This window comes from Hyperoodon ampullatus (genome assembly GCF_949752795.1).
Source record: "Hyperoodon ampullatus genome assembly, chromosome: 4".
In the NCBI taxonomy this organism is placed as follows: domain Eukaryota; kingdom Metazoa; phylum Chordata; class Mammalia; order Artiodactyla; family Ziphiidae; genus Hyperoodon; species Hyperoodon ampullatus.
This window is the reverse complement of record NC_136917.1, coordinates 16,344,900-16,358,330: the sequence shown is the minus strand read 5'-3', so window position 1 is coordinate 16,358,330 and position 13,431 is coordinate 16,344,900. Positions and strand designations below refer to the sequence as shown.

Genomic DNA, 13,431 nt, shown 5'->3' with positions numbered 1-13,431 from the left:
GTTTTTACCAGACTTCTGTTTAGAAATGAAATGGGGCCTTAATAAAGGATCTGATGACTGACTAATCATAAATTAAATGTTATATCCTTTTCCTTTCTCTATCCTCAACGAAAGAAAAATGATTTGGAGTTACGCAGTGTAGCTTTATCCACTCCTCAGCTGCTGTCACCCTTTTTCTTCAGGTAGAGCAACAAGGGGCCTAAAATAGCTGAGGTGGGAGTTCGTCCCTGAGTCAGTAGGCTTGTCTCTGAAGAAGACCTCCTTTCTTTGCCATTCTGGGTGGTGGGGGTGGACGGAAAGCAGGGTTTCTGATGTGGTCCCAGGAAGTGTACTGCACCGACTTCCACTTCTGTAAAGCCGGGTCAGCTAAATAAACCAGTGCCCGAGTGCTGCTGGTCTGTTCCTCTGGTCCTTTTAAAGAGTTGGAATTAAAGATCAGTGTCCTGTTGGAAATGTGGCCAAATGTTACACAAGCTCTTAATCATGGTCTAACCATCGTAAGACTTTGGTAATACATCCAAACTAAGCCACTTTTCACCTGTGCTTGCTAGAAGAGATGATAGACTTGGTACTTCTGAATCCCAGTCTTAATAGCTAATTTGGTGGGATGAGACAACTGAACCTGCTTCTCCTAAAGCCTGACTATCAGACATAAGCTTAATATAATTCCCAGCAAAGTGTTTGCATGAGAGAGCCTGTAATTTGTTAGTCCTGAAAGACGGCTCATAATACCTGGATGAAGGGTCATTTTGGTGGCCCTTTTGACATTATTGTGAGGTTTGTAAAGGACCCCATGAAGCGTAAAGCAGTGGACTCAAACATTATGAAACTTTGATCCTTTGTGATACTGCTATTGGTGAGCTCTCCTCCATAAGTCTGGTTCTGAGATTTAAAACTTGTATGAGAAGGGAACTGACATTACTGAGTGTTTTCAATGGATTTATTATATGTGCTAGTCAATTTTGCATGTGTTTTATTATTTAATCCTTACAGCTACTTTGTGAGGTAGATAGTATAGTCCTTGAGGAAACAGACTGAATATGTCCAAGATTAGGATTCAAATTAAAACTTGAGTGTGATGGCTCCAAAGCCACTGTTCCTTCTATCAGATTTACTGCTTCTCCAGTCTTCTGTTCCTCTGTCAGGCTCAACAGTGGGCTGGCCTGAATCATAGGTCTAACCCACTGTTTCTTTCCTTCCCATTCTTTCTGTTATTTCATTGTTCTTTTCCGTTTTAGCTGTGTCCAACTCACTTATGTGTTTAGGTCTTCTGTTGTCTTAGGAAGTCATGTTTTATGAAGAGTTCATGCCTTCTGGATCAGTTAGAAAAGTGAAGTCGAGAATAAAGACGTCCTTTCTCATCCTTGGAAGAAACCCCCAATGTGACAAAAGCCTTGCAGTTCTGGGATATTGCTTTCCTAGTTTCTTAATTAATTTTGGGAGGACCGTTTTCTATATCAGATTGCTAGTATGTTTTAAATATTAAATGTTTTCAACTCTGTTGAGGTATATTGAAGAACACTAAACAGCACATATTTAAAGTGTACAGTTTGATCAGCTTTGACATGTAAACGCCCATGAAACCATCACTACAATCAAGGTAACATTTTAATATCCTCAAAAGTTTCCTTACATAAAAATTTATTTTTAACTTTTGCAGATTTGTTCATGTAGCTCTGCAAGTCTCACGTGGTAAAAATTTTAAGACTGAGCTGCAGTTTTGCAGGAGTGAACATAGAGGGAAAACCAGTGAGGCCTTTGAATTCTTAAAAAGACGTCTTTCTTTTTAACCTGAAAGACTACTTGAGAAAGAGTAAAGTGTTAGAGGTTCTGGCATTTACTAAAGCTATTTTTATTATTTGGTATATAATTTAGTCTTATCTTTATAAGTTTCTTGTGAAATATATTTTTTTTTTTTTTTGTGGTACGCGGGCCTCTCACTGCTGTGGCCTCTCCCGTTGCAGAGCACAGGCTCCGGACGCACAGGCCCAGTGGCCATGGCCCACGGGCCCAGCCGCTCCGCGGCATGTGGGATCTTCCCGGACCGGCGCACGAACCCGTGTCCCCTGCATCGGCAGGCGGACTCCCAACCACTGTGCCACCAGGGAAGCCCCTCTTGTGAAATATTTTGAAGCCTAATTAAAAAAGAGTTGACCAAGGAAAATAGAACATCTGAGCCAGTCATGTAGATAGAAGATAGATAAAAACAACTTCAAAAAATTATGTATGAAATCAGAACAGAAGGTAGTCTTGGCAGCTTTCTTCCTACCCTGGGGAGCTTTCAGGGCTTCCTGACCTGTGGAAGCAGTGGCCTGGCAGTCATTTATCCCGGTGGCCATCTGTCTCTGCTAGGACTTGAGTGAGGCCTATAATGGGTTTTTGAGGAGAAGGGGAAAAAAAGACAAATGTACTTAGGTGAGCAATCTAAGAAGCAAGCCTGGCTAGAATGTCTTTAGAACTAGTGAAGAATTATTAGATGAACTGCACCGTCAGTGGCCAGTGGGTGATGATTAAAAACCTTTTGTAAATTGCAAATGCAGACGTAGCTAGGAGTGATTTTTGGAAACGTAAAAAAATCCTTATGTTATCAACTTTTGAGTGGTTCCTTCCCTTCTGTGTTTAAATATAGTGTTTCTTTAAGCAAAACTCTCTTCTAACCATGCCCTGTTTTATACACATTGCTCTCAAATATCATAGATGAGACAGTGATAGTAATAGGTCCGTTTTGTCACTACATGTGGTGGCTTCGCAGCACTGAAACTTCTTAGTCACCACTTTCTTTTGCCTCATCTTCCAGATCCTTCTTTGACCTGTCACTAACATCACTGGCAAATGTATTGTTGGGCTGCGTTTGGAGTGTTGGTTTCTTGCTCCTTGTGATTCGCATTTGGTTCTTCATCCCTCTTGTATTTGTCCTCTGCCTTTTTCCAAGCACATTTCTTCCTCTCCTTAACCATATCATTAACCTGGGAGTCTTGTAGAGCTGTCACAAGCCCTATAGCCTTATCCCTATGTTACACATTTACTTCTTCAGGAATCAGATTATTTTACTGTGTTACTTAACTATCTCTGACCCTGGGCAAGCTACCTCTCTTTTCTTAAATTTTCCCATTTGTAAAATGAGTATGATAGACTTACCTTAGAGGGCTGTCGTGAGGATTAAGTGTTAATGTATGTAAAGTGCTTAGACAGAGCGAGTAAGCCCTCTTTAAATATTTGCTTTTATGTTTAAACTTACACATTTGAGATTATTACTCTACAAACTACTTTTACCCTTTTCCCAATATACTTCTTCAGTTACCTTCAGATAACTCAATTGAAGTATCTCCCTGAACCTGAAGCAGTTAAGAATCCAAGCAGAGGGCTTCCCTGGTGGCGCAGTGGTTGCGAATCTGCCTGCCAGTACTGGGGACATGGGTTCGATCCCTGGTCCAGGAAGATCCCACATGCCGCAGACAGCTAAGCCCGTGTGTCACAACTACTGAGCCAGCGCTCTAGAGCCTGCAAACCACAACTACCGAGCCCGTGTGCCACAACTACTGAAGTCCGCGCGCCTAGAGCCTGTGCTCCGCAACAAGAGAAGCCACCGCAACGAGAAGCCTGTGCACCGCAACGAAGAATAGCTTCTGCTCGCCACAACTAGGGAAAGCCCATGCGCAGCAACGAAGACCCAACGCAGCCAAAAATAAATACATTAAAAAAAAAAAAAAAAAAAAAAAAAAGAGAATCCAAGCAGAGAATCTTGTAACCCTAAATTCTCTGTCACTCTCATTTCCTGGTTAGGTGATTCGCATTTCCTAACGTATCATTAGGTCTCGCCCCTTAACACCAATTCTCTCAGATCCATTTCTTTCCATTGTTAGTCAGCCAGTCATTTTAGCAGGGCCCCCTGATTCCAGTCAGACACTCACCCTTCATGCAAATCATAAAATAATCTTTAGGCTTTGTCTTCTTCACTAGCATAACCCTAGCACCTGAAACACTGCTTGGCATATAGTAGGCACTCAGTATTTGTTGGATGAATGACTCATGGACCTGTATTAGCCACATGTACCTATACTAGCCTCTAGAATTTCCAAGGGTATTAAGTCTAAACTCCTGAACCCTCCTATCAGGTTTTCACTATTGCTCCTGTTTAGTAATTTCACACCATTGATTGTGTATTCCACCTCAGCAGAGCCACTTGTTATTCCCTACTTATCTTGTACTAATTCTTCTTTTAAAAAAATATTTATTTGGTTGCACTGGGTCTTAGTTGCAGCAAGCGGGCTCCTTAGCTGTGGCTCGAGGGCTCCTCAGTTGTGGCATGCATACTCTTAGTTGCAGCATGTGGGATCTAGTTCCCTGGCCAGGGATTGAACCCGGGCCCCCTGCATTGGGAGTGCGGAGTCTTAACCACTGCACCACCAGGGAAGTCCCTCTTGTACTAATTCTTGTTTCCATTATCATTCGTATTTCTTGGGATGCCCTACATTTGTATTCTGTGTCATGCCTAGAACACACTATTTCTACAGAATTTTTCCTTCTTGGCTCTACCAACTCTAGTCACATTTCTATTGTGTGATATCTCAGCTCCTATGTTTGATTTTCAGTGTATCAATTTGTATTTAAATCTTTGGTGGGTATGCTGTGTCTGCTCACCTTGATTATAAGCTCCTGGGGGTCAAGGACCATCTTGGCTCTCTTGTAACCTTCTCTACTTAGTGCCAGTGACATATCCTACACACTTCCAGGTGTTTAGTAAGTGTTCATGCAGCAACTCTGGAATGCGAGAATTGTTTTCTAGTGATCTTTATGAAGTCCTAAAGAGATTGTGTGATAGAGACCACTATTAGCAGAGCAGTTTTTTCTTTAATAAAGAGATATGGGGCCATAAAGTGGTGGAGGATTTAGGAGTATATTATTCAAAAGAGTTTGAGCCTGCAGAGGAATCATTTTGCCCTGAATAGGTAATTTTGGGGTAATATTCAGCTCTGGGCTATATTGATTATTTTTATTGATACTTTATGATCCCAGATATTTAATTTGGGGAGAGGGTAACCCATAAAACTGCAGCCTAAAAATGTAATTAAATAATATTTGACTTCATGGCCTGAATTCTTCCCTTATTTAGTTTTTTGTTTAATCTAAAACTAGAGCATATTTATAACTCAGACTACAGTATAATTTGACTGGTAGGAGTGAGGAAAGGAATAAACCAGAAAACTTCATGTTAAATAAATTGCAAGTTACCTTTCCCCAAAATATTGGAATATGGGAGCTTCTAAGCAATAGAGTCTGGATAGCTGATTTCCAGCCTCATAGATGGGAGGCTGCCTGAGCTAGAATAAGAAGATAGTGCCATCTTCAGCTGTACCTCTTCAATGGAGTTTTTATTCTCACCCATTTGAGTCTGAAAACTGAACCCCTGACTTGCTGTGCCTTTTAAAAAAAGGCAGGCAAAGTGCCTGCCTTACATTTGTTTTAAGCTTGGCATGCACTACTGTTTCAGCACTGCTCTAGAGGCTGCCATGGCACCTCTCGTCCTGGTTTCTAGGGAGGCTAAAAATATAAGCTGTCTTTCGGTCAAGACACTGTTCTGCCTGTAGTTTGACAGCTTTGGTTTGCACTTTTATTTTCTATCTCTTGTGGTGCATGAAGATGAAGCAGCATGTGCAAACCTGGAAATCACGTTAGAGGTCATTTTTATCCTGCCTCATTTTGCTAATTGAGAGAAGTATTACAGGTTAAAGAATGTTGCTCAAGGTTGTACACCTAGTTAATAACAAGGCTGGGAATATCATCTTGGTCTCCTGATTCCAAGTAATGATTTAGAATGGCGCCTCTCTTAGAGAATGTTTTTCTAGCAGAACAGTTATGTAAATATATATGTTCTTGTTCCTATCAGGCTGACATTACTGACGCCCCAGTATCAGTGGGATATATATCTGAAGGTATTTTCCTGAGAGAGATGATGAGTCTGTAGTGAACTCTCCACCTTCTCTTTGCTAGTTTTCCTAATGGTCAGCCCACCTGAAAGGCAGTGAGGTTTCTTTGCCTTAGGACAAGGCTATATCAAGTATATAAACAGTGAAGTTTGTACAACTGACTATTTATAAATAATATTTATACTGCAGTGTGATGGTTACTAGTGTAGGGAACTGCTGGTGATCACAACTGGGCTTGAAGCATATCTATTTCTACAGTCATAGCAGTGTTCAGATTAGTGAATAACACAGAGGCTGAACATTATTATTATTATTTTTTTTTTGTTACGCGGGCCTCTCATTGTTGTGGCCTCTCCCCTTGCGGAGCACAGGCTCCGGACGCACAGGCTCAGCGGCCATGGCTCACGAGCCCAGCCGCTCCGCGGCATGTGGGATCTTCCCGGACCGGGACATGAACTCGTGTCCCCTGCATCGGCAGGCGGACTCCCAACCACTGCGCCACCAGGGAAGCCCCTGAACATTATTTTTAGACACAGAGGAAAGGGGAGATTTGCACGTATTATTGCTTGGTGCCTGAGTTCTCACCCCAGCCCATCTTATGTAACTTAGAAAGCAGGCCCAGTTCAACCCTTGGTGGATTGGTGACTGTTCCAGTCTCATTTGGGATGCTTTGGATTTTCAGCCTGTTGATGGAGATCAGTTTATTAACTCATTTGTTCATTGGTAACCATTTCTCAGTGTCCACACCCCATATTCATTAGCCTGTGTATGAGTGTTCTGAATATGGTAGATATTTTTGGTTTTTATCCAAATTGATAATCAGCTGACATTAATGTTCCAGTTTGAGCAAAAGACACATTATGAATAACCTTAAAATAAAACATTCATGAAGTATGCTTTCAAGTTCCCCAAGGGAAGCTCTGGTAATTACAATGGTTTATACTTTATAAAGAAATTAACCATGAATACCTTCTTTTAAACCATAAACACTTTTTCCCCCTCCCCTGATCTAGCAAGTTATAAACTTCATGCCTCTTTTGTTCTTCCTTTTTAACTCAAAGCTTCTCTGTAACAGATTGACTAATTAGGGTTAAATAAAACACCTCAGTCATTTCTGTGGTAGTTGTGCTAATGAGATCCATACATAAGCCAAGAGACAGTGGCAGCTGGTAAGCTTGTCATCTCTAGGTTGTGATCTCTTTGGACTGAGGACTTCTGGCCAAGTACTTCAACTTAGGAAGTCTAGGCACTAAGAGAACCACTCTGGAACACTGTGTTGTGGAGAATTGAGCTTAGGGATCTGGGTTTTTTTGCCTTTTTTTTTTTTTTTTAAGGTTAGCTGATTCATTTCCTAAAAAGATATCCCAATGTAATTGGCATCTCCCATTACTTTGGTCTAAGCATTGATAATATTAGTAAATTGGAATTTTGTGTGCTTTCTTTTCCTTTTTTAATAAAAGTGTGAATTAGGTGTGAAATGACTTAGAAGAAGTGAGGGCAAGGAGCTAGGGTCCTGGTTAATGTAAAATTTGATATACACTCAAATATTTGGTCATGGGTCTTGATAATGATTATTGATGATCACTGACAGAGATTGGCCTTATTTTACATTTTTTTCTCTACAGTGGCAAGCCAATGAGATGTTTGAACATTTTGCAAGATGTAAAGAAAAATGCATTCATTTAGATTAAACTCTTTTTCATATCTTCTCTTTCTTAAGGTGCACTTACAGAGTGCTATGATGAACTGGGGAATAGGTATCAGCTTCCAGTCTACTGCTTGGCACCACCAATCAACATGATAGAGGAAAAGAGCGACATAGAGACTCTGGATATTCCTGAGCCCCCACCCAATTCGGGGTATGAATCTCAGCTCCGTTTGCGCCTTTCCACCGGCAAGGACCTCAAACTTGTGGTCCGCAGTACAGACACAGTGTACCACATGAAGAGGCGGCTACATGCAGCAGAAGGAGTGGAACCGGGCAGTCAGCGGTGGTTCTTTTCTGGCAGACCTCTCACCGACAAAATGAAGTTGGAAGAGCTGAAGATCCCAAAGGACTATGTTGTCCAGGTTATAATGAGCCAACCTTTGCAAAACCCAACACCAGTTGAGAACTGAACTGGCCCCGCTGGCTGTCCCCAGATCCCTCTTGCTCCTTTTCACTGTTGTTGTTATCATTTCCTACTCTACGGCGTGAAATTTATTTTCACTGCTCTGAATTCCTTACGAATGGATTTAGTTCTGAGGAATTACCAGTGAAAACTTCCATCTGTGATGGAGACCAACGAAAATAATTAATAAAACACAAAGAGCCAGCCTTTGAGACTCATGTAATTACAGTTTCTAATTCAAGAGGCAGTTAAGAAATAGATAACCATTTATTTTAAAATACCCAACAACTATATAATGGCTGTATTTAAATGATTTGGACTGTAAATAGAACATTGCATCCATGCAGAACAGCACCAAGCACCTGTGAATACAGAATTCCTAAAAAATCAAATACAATTTCCAGAAATCATTAATAACAGTTATAAAACTTGAGCTTTTTAAAATGGAAACTGAAAAGAGCAGTACTTGAGGTTCGCTTCTTTTCTGGTCTTAATTCCTTGCTCAATTAATATTTAGCCATAAAGGAGTAGAGACTGGCAAATTGTGTTTCAGTATTGCTTCCCCATCCCCATATGTTGAGCTCCTTGTTTACATTCACACTAAATTTTGGTGCCTTCCAGCACGTTGGTGGCAGGCACCTTTCTGGAACACTAGGCAATAATTTAGTCAGTGCATTCAGATCTCTGACTTTCAACTGATAACATAGTTGAAAAGTCTGTTGTCCTCTTGCTGCATAGGTATTTTGAAATGTCTATATAATGAAGCTGTTTCATATCCAGGCTTAGAAGGACACTACTATGTAAAACCTTCATTGATCTACCTACTCTGCTTAGAACTTTTCAGAGCTAACTGTGCTCCCAAATGCATGGATATGCATGGAATCAAGTACAGCTGGGAATGTACTTGAATCATTCCAGGGATTCAAGGGGGTCCCAGGGAATGCACGGAATCAAGTACAGCTTTTCCTACTGTAGGATAATAAAGTAATTATCTCTTCTCCCCCAATTTGCAGGAAGGGTATAAGGAAAACCCATTCTGTCTGTGCCTGGGAGAATTGTGCCTGTCTTCAATCTTTTAGAAAAAATTTCAAGTCATAATTTGCTAGAGTGAAAGATTTACTGACATTACTTAAACATCGACAGTGAGACCAAATGATGATATGTTGCTTTATACTTTAGTGCTTTCCATAGTTCACTGTTACCTGTAGTTGTGGTGGATGAGAATTTTCCTCTCTCATCTTTCCTAGCAAAGAGGCAAATTAAGAAGCATCTGCAGATTATATCAGAGGACTGAAAAATTTGGTGAGATAACCTGATTCTTCTGTACTAGGACTGGAACAAAGCTGCCAAGGATTATATTTAATTTGGAGCCTTTTCATGGTTGGTCCCCTAAGTGAGAAGGGGGCTACCACGTGATTTCTGAACCCCTGAGAATCCATGAGATGGAAAAGTAGAGGCAAGAAGACACTTAACGTTGTTCTCAAATGAGAAATAATCAAACCTTCACATGTATTTTGGGTGTGAAGCACCATTATTAATTTTAATGGCAAAATGAAACTATTTAGTTTCAATGTAATGTTTAAAATACTATTAAATTTCCTATAGCCTGATTGCACATATCTATAATTGTAACATATCATGTTTCTGAGAGCTTTAACTGCTTCTCTTTTTCATGCAATCATTTTAAAGATTGTGGCTACATTTAATTTAGGTTTACTGATAATTGAATCTAAATTCAAGAGGCAACAGCAGCATTAATTCCAAAGGAGTATTTTTATATATGGAGGTGGAGATAGGTGAGGGTATTTCAATATAATGCCCCTGTCATCAGAATGTTTCCTTATTAATTTGTGTGCCACACTGAACAGCAACATCTCTCAAAGTTTGTCAACTGGAGGACAAAAAAGTGTTCAAATCTATTTTCCTTAAGTAAATTTGGTGATATAATAATCTATAGTTGGTAGAAGTATTTTTGTTGAGGATTGGAGCTCTCTTAATAGTTTATTTTATTTTAAAGGAACGTGTACTTTAACAATTTTCTGGGCATTTAACCTAGGTAAGAAAACTATGGTGCTGTTTAATTGTAAATAGATTGATATAAGATTGGACCAATACTTGATGTGTACAATTTTAGTATGTAGGGTTTTTGTGCTTTTTTAAAAAAAAAGTTCAATTTTTCTCTTTGTCTTTGCCTTTATTCTGGGTTTTTAATTATTATTACTCTCCACAATAAGGGTAATCTGCTCATTCTAAAAAAAACAAAAACAAAAAAAACCTCTAACAAGGTTTTTTCCCTTTTTAAAACTTCCCAGCTCAGTAACTAACAAGTTCATTACTACCAAACTTAGGCTCTGTTATGTCAAACCATACATGGTCATTTATAGATATACTTTATTTGCTGCATTGAAATCTTGGTCTCAAATAGGTGGTTGTTTTTTTCTTTTAAGAATCATGCTGTAAACCAAAACCCATAATTCAGTTTTTCAGAAGCACTGAGCTCATTTCTTTATCCATTTTGGATCAAAGTGGTAGGCTTTGATTGTTAATTTTTATTTAAAATAAGTGATACATACACATGGGAAAAAAAATCCAAACATACCGAAGTGAAAAGTCGCTCTGAAGATGCCTGTTCTTCATCTCCCATTTCTTCTCCCCAGAGGTAACAGCTGTTCCCAGTTTTCTGGATATCTTTAAAGATGCTCTACCACAGTGGTTCTCAAACTTCAGCATGCATCAGAATTACCTGGAAGGCTTATTAAAACACAGATTGCTGTGCTGTTCCCCCAGAGGTTCGGAGTTAGTAGGTCTGAGTGGGGTCCAATAACTTGCATTTCTAAAAGTTCTCAGGTGATGCTGCTGCTACTAGTCTGGGGATCCCAATGTGAGAACCACTATTTTAGTGTATGTGAGTACATTTACCCGCCCTACCCTGTTTTTTCCATAAATAATATATGCTATTCTGTACATTGGATTTTTCTCTAAAATGGTTAATCTTAGAGATTGTTCCATATATGTTGAGCTAGATCTGCTTCATTCCTCTTACAGGTGCAGTAGTATTCCATTGTCTGGAGTACCACAGGTCAGTCTGGCTGTTTCTAGTCTTTTGGTACTATAAACCATGCTACCGTGAAATGTCCTTTTCTATAGCTACACCTTTACGTCTATGTACATTGCTATATCAAACAGTATAGACATTTAGGGAGTAGATGCTTAATTGCCCTCCAAATAGATTTTAACCAATTTAATACTATAGCAATATGACTGCTCTTATTTTCCTATACCCTGACCAACTTTTTTTTTTTTCATACATTTATTTATTTATTTATTTTTGGCTGCGTTGGGTCTTCGTTGCTGCGCACGGGCTTTCTCTAGTTGTGGTGAGCAGGGGCTACTCTTAGTGGCGGTGTGCAGGCTTCTCACTGCGGTGGCTTCTGTTGTTGTGGAGCACCAGCTCTAGGCGTGCAGGCCCAGCTGTTGTGGCACTCAGGCTCAGTAGTTGTGGCTCGCGGGCTCCAGAGCACAGGCTCAGTAGTCGTGGCACATGGGCTTAGTTGCTCTGCAGTGTGTGGGATCCTCCTTGACCAGGGCTTGAACCGTGCCCCCTGCATTGGCAGGCAGATTCTTAACCACTGCGTCACCCTGACCAACTTACTGATCTTTGACAGTCTAGGTGGAAACCTGTCAGGTGGTTTTGTGTTATGGGATCTTAGTTCCCCGACCAGGGATTGAACCCGTGGCCTCAGCAGCAAAAGCATGGAGTCCTAACCGCTGGACCGCCAGGGGATTCCCACTAGCTCCATTTAGTTTTTGTAGTACCGTTGTGGGGAAGACAAAAGTTTTGGCTGCTAAGCATTACTCATAAGTGTGTTATCGAACTCTCATGACTATTAAGAGTAAATATAGAGAATGTTCATAGCAATTAACATGATTTCAGTTATTACGTGTGACTTATGAATGACAGCCTTGGGCAGTATTCTTGTCTGTTGCACATTGACAAAGTGATTTTTGATTATTAAGTACTCTGGAACTCACTGAATGCCTTACGGTCAGTTATATTGCATATATTATTTCCTTAAGAAATTCTTGGTTTGTAGTAAATGAGCTGTATTTCTTTAATCACCAAACATGTCCCTCAGAAATCTATGGTAGAAGGAGATGTGTTAATTAGCATTAGGTAGAAGGGGTTTCTGAGTCAGTGAAACGCCAGCTTAAAACTTAAACAGAATCTGCTAAGACTGAAGTGAGTTACTGAAATCACTTGTTCTCAGTACAAGCGTCTAATTGACCTTGAATTTGAACTCTGGTCCTGCCACTAGTGAGTCATTAAGAACCTTGGGTAAGGTTCTTAATCTTTTTTTTTTTTTTTTTTTATTTGCGGTACGCGGGCCTCTCACTGTTGTGGCCTCTCCCGTTGTGGAGCACAGGCTCTGGACGCGCAGGCTCACCGGCCATGGCTCACGGGCCTAGCCGCTCCGCGGCATGTGGGATCTTCCCGGACCAGGGCACGAACCCGTGTCCCCTGCATCGGCAGGCGGACTCTCAACCACTGCGCCACCAGGGAAGCCTGAGGTTCTTAATCTTGACACCTCAATTTCCTCATCTGTAAATTGAGGATAACACTTAATTCGCAGGGTTAGGGGATAAATAAAGTCATGCGTCTAAAGCCCCTGCCTGACCCATTGCAAGCACTTACTCGGTGGTAGTTATCATCATTAACATCACAGTAGTCTGGGAGGATTCACAAATCCCATGCTAAAGACGCTTAAACATTATTCAAGGCATTAATTATACAAAAAAATAGAATTATACAAGGGCATGTAATAATTATTTCACCCTAGTAGATTTGGTATAGTTGCTTAAGCACTTAACTCATCAAAGAGTAATTTAAATTCTAGGAAGAACACAGTCCCCATATCCTTAAAAGTCAGTTTCCCTTATGGTTGGAGGCACTTCGCCATTTGCCAATTTGAAGTTTGTTTTAGCCTAAGGAGTGGGAGAATTAGAACTCTGAAAGTATTGGACCACTAGTGACAAATGTTAGGAAAGCATCACCTTCCAACTGCTTGGCTCCAGTAAGAGTTGGTAATTATTTGGGTACACAGGGACCTAATGGACAGAGTTGATCTGAAAAGCGGCAGCAGAGTTGGGACATGTCAACAAAGAGAAAGTTTTTACTTCACATTACATAACTGTGAGTCATTTGTGAGGTCTAAAGGTTATTAAAGTTAAGAATATGCCGATTGAGGAGTGCTTATCTGAACCCCGCATGTGTAAAAATCAATTTAAAGATATCTACTTTGATGTTCTAAATTTATTTTTAGAGATGTTAACAATTGTAATTACTTACACTTTCAAAATCATTTATTCCAAGAAGACTCTCTCTTTGGCTCACA

At 40.3% G+C, this 13,431-nt stretch overlaps 1 protein-coding gene across 2 annotated transcripts in view; it reads left to right on the top strand.

Moving 5' to 3' along the window:
- UBTD2 (ubiquitin domain containing 2) overlaps window positions 1-8,045 on the top strand; it is a gene marked incomplete at both ends in the record, with an annotated part of 58,355 nt that extends 50,310 nt beyond the window's left edge. For both annotated transcript variants that reach the window (XM_079702034.1, XM_079702033.1), the window contains one exon: window positions 7,648-8,045. In XM_079702034.1, the coding sequence (XP_079558160.1) occupies window positions 7,648-8,045 (398 nt within the window). The remainder of the gene's footprint in view (window positions 1-7,647) is intronic.
- Between the last annotated feature and the right edge of the window lie 5,386 nt (window positions 8,046-13,431).